The 22,565-nt window shown below is 43.6% G+C and overlaps 1 protein-coding gene across 2 annotated transcripts; it reads left to right on the forward strand.

Annotated features, from left to right (window-relative positions):
• Positions 1-7,461: 7,461 nt before the first annotated feature.
• NFIL3 (nuclear factor, interleukin 3 regulated) lies at positions 7,462-20,803 on the forward strand. Of its 2 annotated transcripts, none has more exons than XM_044940318.1 (2): positions 7,462-7,601; positions 18,939-20,803. In XM_044940318.1, the coding sequence occupies exon 2, from the start codon at positions 19,111-19,113 to the stop codon at positions 20,497-20,499; it is 1,389 nt and encodes a 462-aa protein (XP_044796253.1). In that variant the 5' UTR covers positions 7,462-7,601; positions 18,939-19,110; the 3' UTR covers positions 20,500-20,803. The 2 variants fall into 2 exon arrangements, with proteins under 2 accessions (XP_044796253.1, XP_006068044.1); XM_006067982.3 differs by lacking the exon at positions 7,462-7,601 and adding an exon at positions 7,815-8,801.
• Positions 20,804-22,565: the final 1,762 nt, after the last annotated feature.

Raw genomic sequence — 22,565 nt, forward strand, 5'->3', positions numbered from 1 at the left:
CTGGCACTCCCTGGTCATTGGGGGTTATCATGCTGACCTGGCCCCAGTCCATGGGTCTCTGCCTCCTTGCCTGTCTCCTCTAGGGCCTCTATGTCGTCTTCCTTGTCCCCATCTTTCCATGCCTTGCCACCTCGGCTCTTTACACCTAAATGAAGAACTTGTTTCTAGTTCTCTCCTGTCAGCATTCACCCTGTTTGCCACTCCCAGCTGGCCCTGCCTAGCACACAGCTCTGAGAAAACACCCAGCCCTTTGTTTCCTTCAGAACTACAGCTGACTCTGGATGTCTGCAAGGCTACCCAGGGAGCAGGGAGGCCTGAGGGTCCTCTGTCTTACTTCTTTCTTGGGTAAGAAAACTAGAATGTAAAGCACAGCCCCGCGGCTGGGCATTCTGTCTCTATACGTCTGAAGTTACTTCCATCCTGACCAATGCTAGTGGCCCGTCTGCCACGCACTTCACTCAGGGCTTTCCAGAAATCCCCTCACACTCTCAACAATGTTAGGATCAAGTATAAGGTCATTATCATACTACTTTCTAGATGAGGAAACTGAGGCAGCAGGGTTTCATGTGACTTACCCAGGATTGTTTAGCATGAGGTAGAGACCTATGGAATCCAGGGGCGTTGAGCTCTGGAAACCAGGCTTTCAACCCCTTCCTCACACTGATTCTTCTGTATGGCATTTTACATAAAAATATGTTTAAAACATTTGTGTCACTTTAAAAATTTTTTTAATTGGAGGATAATTGCTTTACAATGTTGTGTTGGTTTCTGCTGTACCGCAGTGTCACTTTGGTAGACCTTGTTTCTCAAGCCACTTGTGCTTTACCTGCCTGAACAACACACAAGCCTCATTAGCGTGACCACTTGGGGTTCCCCATGCCTGGACCTGGTCTGCCTTCCTCACCTGCTCTCCCACTGCCAGATTTCCTCTTTCATCTTTTCCAGGAACGGCTCAACAAAAGATGATCAATTAATGGAAGAATGAATGAACTTCTGTCCCTATCCACCTCTGGTATACTCTCTTCAAGATGGAGCCAATCAAGCATATATATGGAATCCAGGAAGATGGTATCAATGAACCTATTCACAGGACAGCAATGGAGATGCAGATATAGATAGCCGACTTATGGACCAGGGCTGGGGAGAGGAAAGAGAGGGTGAGATGAATGGAGAGAGTAGCATGGACACATATACACTATCATATGTAAAATAGATACTCAAAGGAAATTTGCTGTATGACTCAGGAATCTCAGACCAAGGCTCTGTAACAACCAGAGGGGTGGGAAAGGTAGGAGGTGAGAGGAAGGTCCAAGAGGGAGGGGATATAAGTACACCCATGGTTAACTCACATTGATGTATGGCAGAAATCAAACCAATATTGTAAAGCAGCCATCAATCAGTTAAAAATAAATATATATATATGTATTTTTTTTAAAAGATGTAACCAAGCACTTGTTGAAGTGAATTGAATAAGGGACTGAATGTCCCTCAGAATTTATTGTCCATATTCAATCAATAGGGATCCACATTCTGCACACACACTCACATATATGTGTGGAGTCCCTCATATATACACACACATCTTCAGTTGATGCTACCATTTCCCTAACGCAGACACATTTTGATTGGGGTAATAATAATCATATCTAACATGAATCACTACCTCATACTGGATACCTTCCTGAGAAGTTAGCATACCTTAGCTCAGCTTATCCTCAGAAAAACTTGAGATTGATTATATTATTATCAATGGCTGCCAAAAGGAGAAACTAAGGCCCGATGCAGTTAAGGAAAATATCTTGCCCCAGCCATATAGCCTGCGAGTGGTGGGGCTGAGACTCTGACACACCACTGTCGGCTTCTCACTATTGGGCTCTACTGCCTGTTGGTCTGGATGACTGGCTCAGTGTCTGCTTTCCTGTCATCCCAATAGGCCACCAACCCAGCAAAACCCTCTGCAAATGTGTGTGTACCGCTTACGGAGATCATCACACAGCAGGAGCTGAACTAACGTCTCACGCACTTCTGCTGAGTTGCTCAGAGTCTATTAAACTGGAAGTTTCTCAGAAGACCAGAAATGTGGTCAAGCACCCAATTTCCGGGCTTCTAGTGCATTTACCAAATTGATAACATTCATTTTAATCTCTTGTTGAAACAAACCACACCTGCAGAGGACAATTTTTGTCTCTGTATCCGTCATTGTATACATTTCACAGTGCAATTTCCTCTGGTGCATGCTACAATTAGGAAAAGTAAAGGTTGTGGGTGAGCCAGCATTAACCTGGGGCAGCTTCTCTGAAAATGCCAAATTTGCAAGGTTTCCTTGCTGCACTACATGCCTGTGGCTTCTGTTGAAGAATCACCCCCATTGCAATGCCAGAAGGCATGCTGCAGAGAATCTGCCCAACTCCCTCTGGCCTTTTATGAAGAAAGCAGGTTCAGAAAGATAGAATGATTCCCTTAGTGAGTCTGGGGTAAGGAATGCATTAGAACCCCAACCTCCTGAGTTGCAGCCTTGGCTCTTTCCAGAGAACTACCCTGCGTATGACTTTGCAGAAATGTTTAGATAAGGTTTGCCTCAGTGGCTGGAGATGCATTGCAAAGTGGACGTGTCATCTCTTATTCTTAGTAAAATGACTTTTGTTAGAACACATTTCACAATTTTATATTTCACACTCTCGTAACCCAGCTAACTGTGTCCCAGTCACCAGCTAACTGCTGCCACATGCTTGCTCCATCACTGGAGGTTTTGCAATGAACACAATTAGCTGCTTCCCGAGTCTTGACCATTTTTAGTACATTCGCTTGTCTCTCTTCTACTTTTTTGTTAGTTTCCTTTATTTTGACACCTTTACTCACATAGACCATTGAATGTGAGTGAACAAAAGTGCTAATTGAAATGCGTGCCATCTGTGGCGGCTGAATTTGAGGACATGTTTCAATTTCTGTAATGGTATACTTGCAACATTCTCTCTTCGTTTGCAAAATCACCTCTTTCTGATCTTTTCCTGGGTCTTTTTGGAAATAAATGCTTTGAAATGTATTCAGACCATCAGCTGCTTTTGTCTGGGGAAATCATATAGTCACTGTAGAGATCTAATTTCTTTCTTAGCTTGAGCAAGCGCCATTTAATAGGACACATTTCAACTTACCATACTTTAAAGACTGTACTTCCATGGTGAGTGTTATTTGACCATCTTCTATTACTCAATTTCCCACAAAAAGTAGTTTTTGAAGAATAAGGCCAAGTATACTAATGGAACCACGTGGCAGAAGCAGGGGGACTGAGGCTGGAAGACAGAGTGGAAATTTTGAACACTCACAATATCTGGGTTGTGGCTGGGCCAGGTAGGGGGCAACAGAAAAGAGGGGGTGGAAAGTTGGTAGAGGAAAGAATCCAAAGGAGTAATGAGGATTTGACGATTGAGTAAAGGTCAAGGGAAAAAATAAGGATGAATCAAATAAATCAAGAGAAAAAATGCAAGAAGAAAAAAAAGCAGAAAGCATAAAGGTCAACAACAGTGGATGAAGGCAAAGGGAAGGAGCAGAGCAAAGCTGAGGACTGGAAATAACATGAAGTGTAGAAATAAAACAAAGTACATGAGGGAAATAAAGAAATGCCATTCCAGGAAGTTTCTGCCTGAATATTCAATGACTCATTAGGTCAAAACACCAGCATAAATTGCATACCGATGGGTGTGGGCAGGCCTCCTGTGGGTGACCAGCCTTGACCATTGCTTCCACACTATCTCACATTTTAAAGCCTCAATGCAAAAGCAAAACAAAACTATAACCTATGGATTCCTAGAAATTGTTTCACCTTCTGTCCATAAAGTTTAATAAAAGGACACAAGAGCCTCGAAAAAAACACAGTGCAGTGGAAGGACAAGGGTCCTGGACACAAAATGCTGGCTGTGGGGCCCTGAGGTCCCCAAAGGATTTTTAGTTATGGAAAGTTTTCTTGAAAGAAAGCCAGAAGCCAATATCTAGAACACATAAGGTGGAGCTGTCCAATCTGGATCGCTGGGTAGGCTGCCTGTCTTTCAGCTTCCAAAGCTTCTTTTCCCTGGGGCATCTCTTCAGAACTCCTCCATCAGAGGGGAGACCATCCAGCCCCCATCTCCCTTAGATGGGGCATTTTCTTTTTCTCTGCCATGGTCCACACACAGGAAACCTGATTTCTCATTAGATAGCCCAGTTTGCAGCTACCCCTGTGTGAAGGGGCTCCAGGTAAAAACTTCTCAATACATATGTCTTGTTAGGTATGTTCTCCCCCAAAACATATGCTATTGTAGGGTGCTTCCCATCTCAGGAAGAAAAGGTCATATTCTTAGTCATTCCCCTCTCAAGAGTCATTCCCCTCTGCTGTTATATTTGCTCAGTCAGAAAGCGTGTTGGTAGTATAATCAGATGAGGCTGAATATGGTTCATTGTCTTCTGCCAGAAGTTCTCATCACAGTCCTGACCTTCTCTTCCCTCATTCCTCCCAGCACTAAGAGGAACTGAGGGTAAGGAAGTTTTGACTTCACTACTTCAACCAGACCCCTCTTCCTCCTCTTCTCAAGGACCTGGTAGCAAGCCTGTTCTACACTCTGGCTCATGCTGACTTTCTGGAAGCTTCCCCAACCTGAGTAATTTGTTTCCAATGTTTCAGTTTGTATGCTTCATTTACTCCTGTTAATCTGCAAGTGCTTGCCTAGTCTGTGAATGTTCTAGGGTATACCATTGGACACATCACCTCTTGAGTCATGGGGACAGATCCTTCATTGTATTCTTTAGTGGTTTCTTAATCACCAGGAGGAGCTAAAGAGTTATTTTCTAAGCTAGTATCACAGATATCTTTTATGCTTCATATGATTTCCAGGTAAATGGCAATTAAAAATGATGCAGGCACAGTCTCAAATATACTCAAGTAATTAGAGGAGCAAAAGTTTTAAAAATTCAGCATAAAGAACCAGTTTCCAGGTTCAGAGAATTCCTCCTCTATCACCAACTGGGATGACTCCAGGCATTTCCCCTGCCTTTCTTGAATTTCTAAGTTGTTTTTCTATAAGGCTACTTACTACCCATCCTGGGCATCCCTGGTGGCTCAGATGGGAAAGAATCCACATGCAAGGCAGGAGACCTGGGTTCGATTCCTGGGTTGGGAATATCCCATGCAGAAGGGAAAGGCTCCCCACTCCAGTATTTTTGCCTGGAGAATTCCATGGACAGAGGAGCCTGGTGGGTTACAGCCCATGCAGATGCAAAGAGTCAGACATGACTGAGCAACTAACACTACACTACCCATTCTAGGACAGCTTTGGAATTCTGCGAAACTATTTAAATAACAGAACAATGTGGACAACATGTTTGTAGGTTGGGGTTGAGGTGATATGCTCTTAGTGTCTCTGGACTTCTAGGGACTAGAGGCATTTTTAACCCTGAAAAGGTAACTGACATGCATATGGTTTTAATTTCATCTAAGAGAGATTTTCAAAGCTACAGTGGGCATTGTGAGGATTTGGAAAAAAAGAAATGTATTAGTAAAAGTGAAAGGAGCGGAAAATATAAACTAAAATCAGCATTCATTTTCATCACGGGAGTCAACTCCTTGAAATAGATATCTAATATAGGTAGCTGACTCAAAAGCCACACACAGATGTGCTTCTCGAATTGGTGAGCATTTGGAAAGGTGAATTTGGGGAAGATGCTAAAACCCCTACTGCATGTCTGCGTTGACAGGGCCCTGTTGGTAAGTCTACACTTTACCAGATGAATTGTGAACACGCGTGTGTTCTGAACCACAATATTGCCCTTGGAGAATAGTTTGAAATGTGAAGACTTCCGAAAACCAAACTGCTATGTAATAAGCATGTTTAAGTATCAGTCTTCGGGTACTTATAATTCTGTAATATGAGAATGGGGAAGACAGAAAACAGACAAGCAGCAAGCAGAATTTCTATTGACGATGGAGGTCGGTGATGGTAACTGGAGGAAGAGGGGTGTTCACTCTACTCTTCGGTGTTTAGTTCAGATTTTTCTTTTTATAAAAAGTGAGTTTTTATCATAGGAAAAAGAAGTGGGCACTCGTGAAAGGCATTTAGCCCAGCTCCCACATAGTCCAGGCAGATCAGGAGACCCTTCTGCACCTGCCACATTCTCTGTTTGGGCAAGTCTATGCATCACTGTCAGGAATATGGCTCCCTTCGCAAAGGCAGGCACTGCTGCTCTATGTGTAAACGAGCCCTGTGTATGTCACGTGCCTTTTCAGTCTTTGGCTCCATGACTTAACTCGTCGCGAGGTGTCCTTTCTCCTATCACTTTATGTCTCTTACGTAGCCAGAGAATTTTGGGGAAAAGCCAACCACATCCACTTAGAGGCAGAAAGACAGACTTGCTCCTAGCTTCAAGATCAAGGAGACCGTGAGCAGCCGTCTCAAGCCCCAGCAGCAAACGCCAGCAGGCGTATCAGCTGGGCGCACGGGGCCCGGGAAACTGCATCCCGGGCAGCCACTCTTGGCGTGGCCAGGGGGATTGGGGGAGTGGCAGATGGACCTCCGCCAGCTTGGTTTCTCCGTCATATTATGCAAAAACTTCGCAGCCGTCATCTTCGTCCTAATTGTGTAGTGAACGACATTTACTCGTGCGTTGCACTTCCCCACCTAGCCAACCCCTCGCTCCCGGCCGTCGCGCTCTCAGTGGAGACGCGCGCGGAGCATTGTAACCGCTGCCTACGCAGCACCCCTGGGCTCTGATCCGCTGCCTGGCCCTCTCCCCTCGGCGGCCCGCCCGGAGTCCTGGCCGCTCGCCAGCGCCCCCAGCCTTCCCTCTCGCCCATCTCCAGGAGGAGGGGTCCTTCAGGAGTGTGCGCGGAGGAGGCGGCGGAGGTCCCTGCCACGCCCCGGCCAAAGAGGCCTGCGGCCCTCAGCCCCGGTACTCGGTCAGCAACAGGTAGCTCGGCCGGCGTTCGGGGAAAGAAAACGCGCCTCGGCGAGCGAGCAAGGGTCGCTGGGCTCAGGAAGGCACCTCGGTGACCGAGAGGGTGAAGACAGCGGTGAGGGGAGCCGGACGGCTAGGCGGAGGTCTCCGGCCCCTCCCCAGGCTCGCCCCAACCGAGGCGGCCTCGCCGGCCGTTGCGCAACCCTGGAGCGGGGCGCGGGGCGCGGAGCGCTGGTCCTCCCGGCACTCAGGCGACGGTGGTGACCGCGGCCGGGAAGGGACTCGGGCCGGGTGCTGCTGGCGCTGCCGGGAGGAGGAGTGGGCGGGGGCGGAGTGGGGCGGGGCCTCGGAGAGCCCGCCCCCGCCGTCTGCGGCCATTGGCGGCGGGCTGGGGGCGGGTGCGGGCGCGGCGATTGGGGCTGGGGCCGCCCGTCACGGCGGGGCTGGCGGGCGGCGACGTAGCGCCGCGCTCGGAACTGACCTACTAACACACATCTCCCGGCGCGGCCACGGCGCCCGCGGACCAGGCGCGCCGCCTGCCTCCCGCGCCGCGCCCTCACCTCCGCCTGCCGCCCCGGAGGCCCGGCCGAACCCCGGTCCCCGAACGCCGTCGGCTCGGCTCCCGGCCCCCGTTCTTTCTTCCCGCCGCCCCGACTCGCCAGCCGGAGAGCAGGATCACGGTAAGCGCTCCGCCCACCGCTGGCCGGGGCCCGGCGCCCGGCTCCCCGCGGGCTCCTGAGGCGCGCGGCCGGCGGGCGCTGGGCGCGGGGCGGGCTGTGCGTGGGGCCCGGCTGTGCGCGGGGCTGGCCCGCGGCTGCGAGTGTGCGCGGGGCATTCATTACATAAACTTTTGCTGCCTTGTCAGGAGGGGACTCGCCACCTTAAGGTGGCTGCTTTGATTGCAGCGCCCTCGCTCCGGCACGTAGTCCGGGCTGGCTTGCGCTCCCCCCGCTGCTGTTGCATAATGTCTCCTGATTTCAGGAAAATTGATGTTTTGGTAGAGAAGAGCGCCGGGGAGGCTGAGCCGTCTCTTGGGGAAGGGCTGCGCTCTCTCCTTTCTGGTCCCTTCAGTGGGACTGGCAGCGGAGGAGAGAAGGGGGGCTGAGTAGTGGGGAATAGTCTTGATTTTCTCGTTGAGAAAGAGCGTCGGTAGCGTGAACGGTGACGGCATTCAGAGAATGCCTGCGCTGCGTTTGTTTGTGTCCGGGGCTGAGTCTGCACAGACGTTTTCCACCCTGTTTGTCGTCAGCGTGTTTTACCAGCGCTCGGGGAGGTTGTGGGATTTGTCCTTGCATACATTGCATAATCTGCCCACGGTGAAATACTGGCAAGGATTAAGGGTTAATGTGCGAATATGCGCGTACGTGGGCAATGATTTGGTAATTGTAGTGCAGCGTTGGATATTGGATCATTATTTGCGTGTATACTACGTCCCAAACGAAAAGGATGTGTGTCTTTTTTTTTTTTTTTTTAAACACTCCTACGAAACATAAAAGGAAGAATTCCTCGGGTTGTATTCTGATCTTGGATACTACCCGAGCTCGTCCCTTTGGTGTTCTGAACTATTCTTTTTAAATCTGGGACAAACCATTGTGACGTTCACCTCCCACCTTCCTAATTTTAATGCATTCCGTTCGATCAGCCCTTTTTTTCACCTTATTGTCATTGGTTTTTCAGACACGACAAGACAGCACATAATAGTTTCCTGGAAATGTTGCATTATGTAACTGACGAATTTGCTGGCAGTGAGCATAGGAAGAGGGAGCTAATTACGTGATTTTATAATCTTGCTACAAAGAAAGTAGGACAATCTCAGCCTTTAAAATGTCACTGTAACAGTTTTTTAAAAGGATATTTTAAACAAGCAAGTAGACAACTGGGTAAGCATTGAGTTCGCTCCTGTTGCCGAATGTGCGTCTTTTGCCCTAAATGAAATGTGCGTTCTTCTAAATTTAGCCCTAACTATCGCATTTTAACAATTGTGGCCTCACAGCGCTATTTCTGGTGTTTTCTCCAGGGCTGTGTGCAAATACAAGTTCAAGGCCATTTGCTGTAGTTTTAACTCCACGCCTTCCGAGAGACCTTTGATAAGATTGTATTTTTAGGAAGGCATTTCGCAGAGCCCGGTGATTTGCTGGATGCTGACTCCCATTTATCTTTTTAAAGGACACTTTAGGAAAGTGCTGTTCCCTGAGAACAGCAGGGGATGACCGAGTGTCATCTTTTGGTCTTGGCTTTTGTAAATAACAGCGAATGAGGCCACAGTATTATTTCACATTTTTTTTTCGTCCAGACCAGATATGATTTATGGGAAACAGATATAGGTTAGTAGACTGTATTTTTTTTAATGGATGTCCCAGTTTTATTCATGTGAGAATTATGTGACTATGTAATATACTCAGATTTTAAATTTATTCCTGGACTCTTATGTAGTGTGTGTGTGAATGTATGTGTATGATGGTGTGTATGTCAGATTGTTTCCCCCTAATGTAATAGTAAAATAATTAAAGAGCAGGGTTGTGGAGGGTTTTTCAGGGGCGGGGAGAGGGCAGAGAAGGGGACAAAGATTACAGAGATTCACCTCTGGAACAAATTTATTGCCCCAAGTAATTGAAGTCGCTTTCCTAGAAGCTAATATTGCTCCACGGCCCCAGTGTCAGACCCCCGACCTACTCAGGAGCTCGGGTTGGGAGCCCTGGGCCTGAAGGGGCCGTGTAGCGCCACCTTCCGATCGCGACCTTAGGGGTGTCCCTTCCTCCCAGCGCGTTCCTCCCAACTGCGGCCCCTTCGGGTCTGGGGGTGTGGGGGGGGTGTGGGGGTGGCGGGCGCTGACCTCGGTCAACGGCAGGGAGCGCCCTTGGGCGGCGCTTGGACCGGGGCTGCAAGGCGGCCTGCGCTCCTCCTTCTCGCCCCCTCCCCACATTCCTTTGTTCTGGCGCGGGGGTCTAGGCTGCACCGAGGCCCCTCTGCGCCGCCCACCCGGCGGGGGCGGGTCCGGGGGGGCGTGGCGCGGGGGGCGGGCGGGGGCCGCCGAGGGATCGTCCGCTGCCTGGGAGTGCGGTGGTCCCTAGGTTCGCTTGGGCGGAAAGAGGGAAAGGGGAAGGGAGGAGGGAGAGAGAAGAGGGCAGCTGGAGCTGGGGGATCGGAGCCGGGCGAGCTGGAGGGACCCAGGGCGAGGCCGCTCCGCGCGGAGAGGGCTGCCCGGCCCCCTGAGCGCTTCAGCGCCGCGGCCCGGGCTGCTCCAGGGGCCTGCCGCCTTGCTTTTCTTGCGCGCTGAGCTCCTGAGCACCGCCGACACCTTTGTTCGAGAAGGCGTCATTGTGTGTCCGACAGGAGCGCTTCCGATTCTTGTAAAATGAAAAAGACCTAAGAAAACCACCAAATGTCAACAGACCACAAAAATTGGAGGTGGGGGGTGGGGGTCGCTTCAGTATTGATGATGATGACAAGGAGGACCCCAACTTGACGAGTCAAGTATATATATATATTTTGTGTGTTGGTATATATATATTTTGAACACTAGTTATGTGGCTAGACTAGAGAGAACTCGAATCCCCCCGAGTTAAATATTTTAAAAAATCACAACACTTGTGTGGATGGGATACCGCTGTCCTGCTGAGTAAGACTACGGTACTTTCATCCTGGCAATAAGTCTTCTGAGACTGTGCTCATGCAATAAATCGCAGTAAATTCAGGGCAGCGTCACAGTTCTCTAAAAGCCATCAGCGAAAAGTGTATTGTTTAAAAAGTTGGCTTCTATGGGATCAAATCCTACACCCCCCGTCCCTAATGGTTTCTTTTGAGTTTCAGGCAGGTCAGTAGCTAGGAAACAGTGAAGTGCTACCTAGGAATACAAGCTCTGGGCTCAGAAGAGCTGGGTCCCAGGCCCTAGTCTTGGGCACTGCTCTGATAGGCCTCCGAGGTAAACTGAGGGAATAAATCCTGTTTATTTAGCTGGAGAGTTGTGGGGAGCTCAGTAAAGGCTTCCTGTCTAAGTGACTTAAGTGACCAGGAAGCAGGTATATGTGTGTGTGTATGTGTGTGTGTTTTAATATTCATCTTTATTTTTCACTAAGTCTCTGTGCAGTAAGGGTTGAAGTTTGAACTAAGCCTATAGTTAAAGATTCTTCTTGAAACACTGTGCTTTTGTTGTTGTTGTTGTTCTAAGTAATGATTACTTTTTTTCTCAAAACTATTTGCTATTTCATTCAATGGTAATTTTAGTTTGAAGGAAATTCTTGACAGGATTGCAGAACCTCATACTTCCCAAGTCATTGGGTTAATGTTCGGGGGAACTGTTTAAAGGAACAGAGAGAGGTGAGTTGATGGTAGCCTTAATGGTGTAAAAAGGGCCAAACAGCTGTCTTTTTCCAGTTCCCTTGACTTCTTTTGATGGTTTTCCTGGGCCTGCATAATCTCTGGGTCTAAAATTCCAGTCAGAGATCACAGGCTGGTTAGACCTCACAGATGAGCTATCCTGGGAGGCAGTGTGTGCATCCTCTATGGTTAAAACCCTAGGATATGCCCCATGAAACTGTCAGTGGTTGACCTATTAATGTAGAATTAAATTTCATTTGGTTTATCCTTGTAACATAGAACAATGCTTCGCTAAGAATTACAAGAGGCAAAAATTAGGCCTGGAACTAATCATAATCGTTGCCTTGATGCTGCTTATTCTTCAGAAGAGATGATGAGCTAGTATTTACTAAAATGGACCCTGCCTGTGCCAGGCACTGTGTTGACTCTTCTATTATCACCCCCATTTTAGACTTAAGAAAGTGGACCTTAGGAGAAATTGATTAGCAGTCCAGGCCAGGAACCTGAAAACTGGGTTTGTGGGGGAGGGGGGCTCTGTCTCTGTCTCTTCCCTGAGTATGAATGCAAGCTCACTGGAGTTTTTGAAACAATTTCCTTTTCTGTGTTAAAGACTTATCTTTGCTAAGTGCAATTATAACATCACTATGATGCAACAACCTGAAAATTAAAACCCTTTGTTTGGGCCCTTTCCCATGTTGAGCAATGTGCTTGACTCACCAGCTGAGTGGATATTTCTAGTTGACCTTGCTTTGGTCCATAGAGTCAGTTCCGAGACGTGAATGTGATTGCAGCATAGAATGGAAAAGGTGCAGTCATATTGCCGAGGCTTTATTTTTACCCGAGTAAAATCACACATACTTCATTATTTCCATTGTAATCCAGATGGCATTGATGCTGTTCAGAGTTGTTTATTTTTAATTTGTATTAAGGAATGAGAGCACACTTGGGATTCAATTCAAAATATGACAGAAACAATGTAATTGAAGTTTCCTTTAATATTCATTTCTTGTTTTTGTAAGGTATGCCTGTATTTCACAGGGTTAACACATTGTTTGATATCCTGTTATTTTTCTAAATTACATTTGAGTTGATTTTTATCCAGATTGGACTTGTGTGAGAATGTCGAAAGACATTGACCTTTGATCACAGACATTACATAAGAGCTTTTCAGTTTCAAAATGAAATTATATTACCACCACCCCCAATTATCTCTCAAATTTCATTACAAATAACTTTCTTGTAGTTAAAAAAACACTGTTTCTCATATGGTTTTAATTAGAGCATGCTAGCTTGTTTTTATGATAAAAAAGTTTAGTAGAGATTTACTAGATACCTTTCGTAATAATCTGTGCTTTGAGCATTCATTTTCATTGGAAGCAGAATGATGTTTATAAGCCTTTTAGTTCTCAGAACATGGTGTCTTTTATTAATTAACTTTCTAGGGATCTAAAACTGGAATTAAGTAGCCTTCAAATAAACACTAAAAATAAACATTTAAAATAATCTGTTCTACTCATGAGGCACATAGTAAATGGCATTTGTAATCGTCTGCTCACTGGGAAAGAAAGTGAACAAGAAATTAAAAAGTCAAGCTGAGGAAAACTGGAATGATTCCTCAGTGTAATTAGGAACATTCAAAACCTTGCCCTTTCATACCCTTTTCTCACCCAGCCCTGCGCGCACCCTGTTTTCCCCATCATTGCCACATGTTGCATGTATTCTGGCATTACTTACCTGTTGCAGAAATTTCCTATAACTGGGTTACTTCATGATTATTGATGTCCCTTAGGATTTCAGATTAGTTGCTAGTTAATGAGAAGTTATCTTTTTGAAAGTTTCAAGAAAACAAATGGTCCCCATTTTGAAGTGACTGCAGATGTTTTTGTTGTTGTTAATGCATTAGTATTTCATCACCCCCACCCTTCCAGTTCCCCTCCCTCAAGCCTTGAAGTTGTTTGGTTGTGTTAGCATCTATGCATTTACCCCCAGCAGTTTTCAGAATATTTCCATTGAGAGCTCGCTTACAAATAGTGGACTCTTTTTATTTAAAAAAAAAAAAAAAAAAGTCAGCTTATACTATACTATTTCATATTTCAATCCCGTAAATTATATCAGTGCTATAGTAAAATGCAATGTTGTCATTGTATTTATTACGTTTAAATCTAATTTTCAAGTAGCCCTTTGTTGAGGATGAGAGAGCAAGGCATTTGAAGTATTTTCATTTATCATAAACTTTCTCTGGTTTTGACACATCCATTTACAGAAGTATCCGAATAGAAAAAGTTGGTCAGTTTGTTGCTATGATAGGATAGATTTTGGCAGAGTGTGAGAATCTGTTTATGTGTGTATTCATATCTTGATCAAGTATACATTTCTCTCTGACTTCAGGGTTGAAGTCTATGTTACTAGAGACAGAATTATATTATTAATGGGAGGCATTTATGAGGTTTAACATAGTTTTCTTAATTGAAAAAAACATTTTATTTTCTAGCCTGATTAGAAGATCCTAGTGCAACTTCAGGGTGTCCCACCCCCAGATTTTATTCTCATCCAGGAAAAGAAAATAAAGCATTTTATTGAAACAATCACATCATGGATTTTACCCACAGGAAGAAAATGTAGGTTAATATTTGCTAGTATTACTAGTTTAAAGAACTGTGAATTGATTCATTAACTTTATCTTTTTTCACTAAAATGGCACTTAACTCAAAAATAAGCAGTTGTCTTCCTAGTGGAGAGATGTAGTTTAACATAAAAGATTTTTTTCCTTTAATGGTATCTATACTACATCTCTAAGAGTGTAAACAGCACATTCAGAGAGTAGAGGAAAAATGAGGTAATTTTGTCAAAATATTTCCAAATCATTGGGCATATCAAATAGTACTTCATCTTGTATTGACAGAATGTTAAAATCAGAGTATAGAATAGAAGCAATTTGCAGTCTCTCTCAAGAGATAATAAAATTTTTTCATAGTAGGTTTTAATGTCTAAGCTATTAGTCAGATTTTAGATGCTTGAAACAAAATGTTTCTTTTTTTGTTTTGTAACAAGTTTAAATTGTCCACTAGTATTTCCCTGAGAGATGTGTTGGAGGCCAGGGAAGATATAGGTCTGTTACTGTAAACATAAGTCATAAGGTCCCTCCTCAAAAAGAAATTAGGACTAGAATTTGTGCTGTAAAGCTTTATTTGTTTAGAGAATTTTCTAAACCAAATTTAATCTTAATTAAAAACATTTAGGTCATCTGACTTAAGTAGAATTTTAAATCTGGGTTCACGAAACAACTCCTGCCTGTAGAAATCTTGTGATGTACTATGAAAAAGCATTAATTAGCAATGGCACGTCCGTGTTAGGTGTGGGAAAATATGTCATTGGAATGTGATGACTCCTGCTCTTAAATTTCTCTTTTTATTTGTGTTTTTAAGAAGCAGCCATATTATCTAATGGGTGTAATGAAACCGATCGTGCTGAACACACCAGCATCATAGAATTGGCATTTAGTGTCAATTACTCACCAGAAAGGAAACTAGCGGTGACTGATTTAACACAGCGTTAGTGGTGATCTGAAAACTTGAGGCAGAGGTGAAATGACTGTTAAATTAATCATAAGGGAAAACACTGGAATCTGAAATAAAGGTATTAGTTGAACATAAATACTGATGTTTTTAGAAAGCACTGCAATCCACCTTTGCATGCTCTTTAAATGTATTGTTGAAAGGCACAGATAGATTCTCTCCCCTCAACATCTCTGCCCTCTAGTGCTGCATGATCTTGGGAAAGTCGCTCAGTCTTCTGTGTTTTAACTGTACCCTATCCCCATGTTGAAAATTGATATATTTTGGGTTTGTGAAAAAAAGAATCGCAGATGACAGTGCCAACAGCTGTAACTTTTCTTTTCTTCTATTTATTTTAGCATATAGGATTGCCAGGAGATTAAAATTTTAGAGACAGATGAAAATTTAGAATGCTTTCTCAATTCATTAAATAATCACAGATATAAAACAACTCTGAGGAAGATGGAGAAAAGTTCCAGATGGTACCTTTGTTGTCTGAAAGAAGTTCTGGCCACATCTAATAGTGCTTTGCTGCCCCCAAATCACTTAGTTGCTGCTGCTGCTGCTAAGTCGCTTCAGTCGTGTCCAACTCTGTGCGACCCCATAGACGGCAGCCCACCAGGCTCCCCCGTCCCTGGGATTCTCCAGGCAAGAATACTGGAGTGGGTTGCCATTTCCTTCTCCAGTGCATGAAAGTGAAAAGTGAAAATGAAGTCGCTCAGTCATGTCCAACTCTTAGCGACCCCAGGGACTGTAGCCCACCAGGCTCCTCCATCCATGGGATTTTCCAGGCGAGAGTACTGGAGTGGGGTGCCATTGCCTTCTCCGAAATCACTTAGTAAATGGGTATATATTACACAGAAATGAGAAGAACAGAACTGAGAATCTTAGCTCTTCCACTTAACTAGCTGTGTGACACTGGGCAAGTTGCTTAACTCCTCCCAGCCTTAGTTTTCTCATCTGAAAGTGGTTATTATCATGAAGGCAGTGAAATAATGACAGGCCAGGCTCAGGGTGCCTGTTGCATAGTCCGTATTGAGTAAATGGCACCTGTAATGATTGTTTTTATTGTCACCATACCAAGAAAAAATCAGCCTGGCTAGAAACAACGTGATACGTACACTGACTCCCCATGTTGGCAGCGTTCCTACCACGCCCGCGGATGAGTACAGTGCTCATCTGTATTCATGAGCCTGCCTCTCACTAAAGACTAAGGGGTCCCTTGATTCTTGGGAGTTTGATTCTTCCTTCCATCTTTATCGGCCCCAAGTCTGGCTCAGTGCCAGATATACAGTAGGTGTTCCATATCTGTTGCATAAGACAAGTAATGAATAAGAGAAGTTCTCTCTTAATAAGTAAAACAATCTTTTTTAGAATTTATGTAATAATATCAAATTTCAAAGAATGTATCAGCAAGTTTTTGGCTACATAGCTCTCTTAGGTAAGGCAAATAAGTGTCAGTCAAATGACGAGCACCTAAGAGGTTCAGTTTGTTGCTAGGATACAAATATATTAATTTGCTCCCTGAACTAATTGGCATTCTAGTTGGGCATACAAAACAAACATGTAGGAAGATACACGTTGTACAAAATCAGCACCTCTCTCTATAGTATCTTGAACTGCTAGTAAATTCTTTTCAACACAGAAAATAGTTATTTTGATAGTTATTGATATCACATAGTTATTTGATAAATAATATTACAGAAAATACCCTTATGTAGTATGCAATGATTTGCTGGTGGAATCATAGAGGCAGTTATTATGTGCAGATGAGGGAAGAATCCAGATTCTAGTATACCTAGTGAAGTTGAAATTGGAAGATTAACTGAAAAGAAATGAGATTTTTCTGCAGGTTTTGAACATACCAAACAAAGTTATAGAGATGAAGAAGTGGACATACAGTACTTAGACACATAGAAGTGGGTTAAGAGATTTTAGAATAAGTGAGATATTTTTGTTAAACAGAAGTAGGATTATTTTCTCTATGCATGTGGCAAGGGCTGCCTGCCTGCCCTCACTCACACTAGACTCAGCGTGATTCTTTGGAACAGGAGATTGAAATCAGAGTCTTAACTCACTCAACATAGGTTTGAAATGATGAAACAGATATGAAATGATGAAAGAATGAAAAGTTTAGAAAGAGTAATACCCACAGAATGGTGGGGCATTTCAAAAGCATAACTGTAACAATTCATAGGTTAGGTGAAATGTAGAAAGAATTTAATTTTTTTTCCAAGGAAAGGATAAATTTAAAAATGCATGGAACAGAAAGATGGTCAAGTGAAAAAAATACTCAGAATCATAGTGTACAAGGAAATAAATAGTAGTACCTGGGGATACAGTGGAGATTTGAAATGCATCTTGGAAAAGTTCAATATAGTTATCTTCCTGGAGTTGGAATTTTTACTCTTGCTTCAGCATTCATTTGATTTTAGTGGGGAGGACTTAACAGATTTAAGAGATACAAATTATTGACAGAAGGAAATAATCCATTCAGTAAGTAGAAGGAAAAGGAGTTTTCATGTCAGACCAAGAAGTAATAAGTGCAAATATAGGAAGTAGTGTAGTTTACTAAGTGATAACTAGGAAGCTCCCTTTCTCACACCATCACTGCCTGCTGTGGCAGACTTGTTGCCTTCATTTCCCACTAAAGTATATTATCAAAGACAAACAGAAGCTCAGTATTCATAATCATTAAGTTTTGCTGAATTGCAACTCACTGTTTGTATTGGCTCAGTTTGATGGACGAAAATGTGGCATTAAACCTTATCCTTGATGATCCTGAAATGATTACATCATTCCTTCTATTCCTTCTGGAAAAGACACAAGAAGCTGGCAGGCTTTTCCAACTGATAAAATCAAACTTCATTAGTCAATATAAAACTATGCACAAGAAAGAAAGAGGAATATGGAAACATTAACTCTTTCTAATGGGGCAGGAGAGAGTGCCATATACAGATAGTGCTGAATAAACAGTTGTTTTACCATATCGCCTTCATGAAAGTATAACCTACTGGAAAACTAGGCAGAGAAACCCTGTCCAGAAACACAGATCCAAAACTACCATGAAAAGATTGTTATTGGAGCCTAATATGGATTTATTATCTCCTGTCAGGCCAAATTCAGATTATAAATTTGTCATCAGTGGAAAAGGAAGCTAGTTGATAGTCCTGTTTTCGAGTTCTTATATTTTGTTTGAAACTAATTAGTAAAATAGAAAGAAATTCTTTCCATAATTACATGTTCTCAGTTTAAAATAATTTTAAGTTTCAAGAAGGCACTGTACTTAAAAAAAAAAAAAAATCCCTTTGAATAGTAACCATTTGTTTTAGGCTGAAGCTACTATATCAGTGAAATCTTTTAGGACAGAATTATCAGGACCAAAAAAGGCATTGTAGATGCTACAACCTTAAGTGAATGTTTGATAAATCAATTTGAGGGAACCAGGGGTAAAAAAGCATTTTCTCATAGCACAAATGCGTCAAAGAGACAGCTTTATTGAGAAGAGACCTTTTCAGGTATGCTGAGTCACTTGGCAGAATGACCGTGACATAAACCACATAAGAATCAAACAACTACAACTCAGTTGTTTGTGTGACTTTTATTTTTGTTTTTGTGGAAATAAAAATCTAGCTCCATTTCTGTTTTCCATATAATTACAGAATCTGTCTACTGACATTAAAAGGGTTTACTTGGAAAAGTTCCATTTATGAGGTGAACTGGTTTGCTTGGCAGTCATATAAATGCTATCTAAAGGTATTCGGAAGCCCCACAAGATGCAAGTACTATTTAAAAATGTACTAACCAGAGGCGATCTGTCATTTCCTTCCTGTAATGTCCTATCCCCACATGCCCCACCCCACTGTTTTTTCTCCTGAAACACAGCCGCCTTCTGTTTCTCCCCAGGGCAGATCTGTTCTTTTCTCTCACTCCCCTGGACTACATATTCCCCTGCTGACCGTTCTCAGTGGGGACTTGTCCTTTACAACTTTACAGTATCGGTATTTGGGTACTTACTTTCTTTTCAAAGTTGTAAACTCTTTGAAGGACAGAACTATTTCCCCTCAATGCTTCGTCTAGTTTCTTGTACATAGCTGGTAATAAATATTTACCAAATAGATAACTATTTCTCTTTGTGTATTGCAGGTCATCTGGAAGACCCCTACTTCGTTCAGTGAGAGGAGTGGGAGAGATTTATTCTGGATGGTAGAACAAAAGGAAGAATATTGATGGATTTTAAACTGCAGTTTTTAAAGCACTTGAGAACACTGAGGAAATAACTTCTTCTGCACTGCTCATATAGGTTAAGGTGCAGCTGATGCAGCTGAGAAAAATGCAGAGCATCAAGAAGGAGCAGGCATCTCTTGATGCTGGTACCAGCGTGGACAAGATGATGGTGCTTAATTCCGCCTTGACCGAAGTCTCCGAAGACTTGACGACCGGGGAAGAACTCCTTCTCAATGAAGGAAGTGTGGGGAAAAACAAGTCCTCAGCATGTCGGAGGAAACGGGAATTCATTCCCGACGAGAAGAAAGATGCCATGTATTGGGAAAAGAGGCGGAAAAATAACGAAGCTGCCAAGAGGTCCCGGGAGAAACGTCGACTGAATGACCTGGTTTTGGAGAACAAACTCATTGCACTGGGAGAAGAAAACGCCACTTTAAAAGCTGAACTGCTTTCCCTAAAATTAAAGTTTGGTTTAATTAGCTCAACAGCCTACGCCCAGGAGATTCAGAAACTCAGTAATTCTACAGCTGTGTACTTTCAAGACTACCAGACTTCCAAATCCACCGTGAGCGCCTTTGTGGATGAGCATGAGCCCTCGATGGTGGCCAGCAGTTGCATTTCTGTCATCAAGCACTCTCCTCAGAGTTCTCTGTCTGATGTTTCAGAAGTATCCTCGCTAGAACATTCACAGGAGGGCCCTGTGCAGAATGGCTGCAGAAGCCCAGAAAGCAAGTTCCAGGTCATCAAGCAAGAGCCAATGGAACTGGAGAGCTATGCCAGGGAACCCAGAGATGACCGAGGTGCCTACCGAGGGGCCGTGTATCAGAACTACATGGGGAATTCCTTTCCCGGATACTCGCACTCTCCCCCTCTGCTGCAGGTCAACCGATCCTCCAGTAACTCTCCGAGGACATCGGAAACTGATGAAGGTGCAGTAGGAAAGTCATCCGATGGAGAAGATGAGCAGCAGGTTCCCAAGGGCCCGATCCACTCTCCCGTCGAACTTCAGCGTGTCCACGCCACGGTGGTTAAAGTTCCAGAAGTGAATTCCTCTGCCTTGCCACACAAGCTTCGGATTAAAGCCAAAGCCATGCAGATAAAAGTGGAAGCCTTCGATCATGAGTTTGATGGCACGCAAAAACTTTCCTCGCCTGTTGACATGACGTCTAAGAGACATTTCGAACTCGAGAAGCATACCACCCCCAACCTGGTACATTCTTCTCTCACTCCCTTTTCAGTCCAAGTGACTAACATTCAAGATTGGTCTCTCAAATCTGAACACTGGCATCAAAAAGAACTTAATGGCAAAACTCAGAGTAGTTTCAAAACTGGAGTGGTGGAAGTGAAAGACAGTGGTTACAAAGTCTCTGACCCAGAGAATTTGTTTCTGAAGCAGGGGATAGCAAACTTGTCTGCAGAGGTGGTCTCACTTAAAAGACTTATAGCCACACACCAAATCTCTGCTTCAGACTCTGGGTAAAATTACTACTGAGCAAGCTCTGGGCCTTTAGAGATGTCATTTGCAATAGATGAGGACGTTTTGTATTAGCCTGAATTTTCACTGGACCTGTGATGTCATTTCACTGTATAACGTTCACATGTTGTCTGTTGGGTGTCTTTTTGTGCACAAATTATTATGAAGATTAGACTGTGTTATCACTCTGCCTTGTGTATAGTCAAATAGTCCATCGCAAAGACTGTATATATTGAACATTATTTTTGTTGTTCTATTATAAAGTGTGTAAGTTACCAGTTTCAATAAAGGATTGGTGACAAGCACAGAACTTTTGCTCTATTGCACTTAGTTTTATGGGAAAGAAAGCAATTTAAGTTGCAAAAGTAGATACTGTATTAAGATACTCTGCATTTTACTTATTTGGAGGCGTTTTCTCCCATCTATAGTAAATGAAAGTCAGTCAGTCATGTCCGACTTTGTGACCCTGTGGACTGTAGCCTGCCAAGCTCCTCTGTCAATGGAATTCTCCAGGCCAGAATATTGCAGTGGGTAGCCATTCCCTTCAGGGCATCTTCCCAACCCAGGGATCAAACCCAGGTCTTCCACACTGCAGGTGGATTCTTTACTGTCTGAGGGAAAACTAAAACATAAGTTCAACACATAATTTTATTTTCCTAGTTTGGTCTGGGGTATGGTAAGTTTGAAAACCTTCCATAGGAGGAGAATAGAGAAAAGGGGGTGGGGAGTGCATTTTCTTGCATTTGAGCCTAGTAATTTACTAAATTACTCCCTGTTATATATTTTTCTTTAAGGTTTCGTTTTCTATATCCTTTTTGTTTTTAAGTAGAAAAATCCAAGTTGTTTAGCATCAGCATGTCTTTAGTCATGTCTTTCAAGTATGACACATGGAAGTGAACAGTTGAGTCATTGACCCACTTTGTTATTTAGAGGTTCTATTAAAGAGTGGATTAAAGACTAAGGATGAAGTCATTTTTATGTTATTGTAAATCTTAACAGTTCTAGGGTATAACAGTCTAGGAAATTAAGCTAGTGAAATACTGTTTTTACTTAGTTTCCAAAATTTCAAAGAACACATCAATGATCACATTTCATCATATTCAACCTGAGTATATGTAATGACTTGGCTTTTTACAGTTTGTTAATGATGACTATAAATAATAGCTCCAGTTTGGAAACTATAATATAGAAGTCCAGAAGAAAGCATCATTCTAAGTAAACCAGTGACAAGATCATGACTGATGATTGGTCCAGGATCCTCAGTCGTCCCATAGAAGTAAGTGTCCTTAAATACACACAAGTGTGTCTTCTGTTGCAAGGTGGGACTGGCTTCTGGGTAGGCTGGAAGGGGTGAGCGGATGTTGGTTAAGAACAGCTTTCTCCAGAGCTGTTCTCACCAAAGCCTCTGCAGAACTGTTCCCACACTGCCTTCTATCTCATCCTAGTGATGAGAAGTGTGTGTGTGTGTGTGTGTGTGTGTGCCGGGGCATAGGGTTGGGGTCCTGAGGCTTCGTAATACAAGTGCAGGATGACTTAGCCCGCACTTTGTTACCCATATCTCCCAATTATAACATCCCAGTTTAGAGGGCCCCTGCCTTTTTGACTGCCTGATTTTTAGTATTTTAAACTTCCTACACTTTTCTATTTTAAAAAGAGATCCTTTGAATTAAAGGGAATGCTGGGACACACACAGGCCATCCACTTTGTCCTTTTGGACATGGTGACCAGTTTCCTCTGAAATCTCCTGACGCTTAGGGAATGTGTTGCCGGTCTCAGCCCTTGGACTTGTCTTTTCAGCAGTTTTTAGTGACTGGATGAGGCCCAGAGGCACACATATATCATCTGCAAATGTTACAGGGCAGAGGAGGGTTAAGATACTGGATGGTAGTCGACATCCAAAAGTATTTCACAGCCTAGAATGGATGGAATGACTATAACAACATGAATCAAAATAGGACAGGGTGTAAAGTCAGGTTCCTGTGTTAAGTGGGAAAACAAAAGGCTGTCCAAGTTCACAACTGGGGAGAAAACAATAACTCCATATGGAAGAAAAAAAGCCCTAGTTCCCTTCA

The sequence above is a fragment of the Bubalus bubalis genome, chromosome 3 (assembly GCF_019923935.1).
Source record: "Bubalus bubalis isolate 160015118507 breed Murrah chromosome 3, NDDB_SH_1, whole genome shotgun sequence".
In the NCBI taxonomy this organism is placed as follows: Eukaryota; Metazoa; Chordata; class Mammalia; order Artiodactyla; family Bovidae; genus Bubalus; species Bubalus bubalis.

What these genes read in the sequence shown, in the direction of transcription:
- NFIL3 (XM_044940318.1), top strand. Translation starts at nt 19,111, where the DNA reads ATGCAGCTGAGAAAAATGCAGAGCATCAAGAAGGAGCAGGCATCTCTT.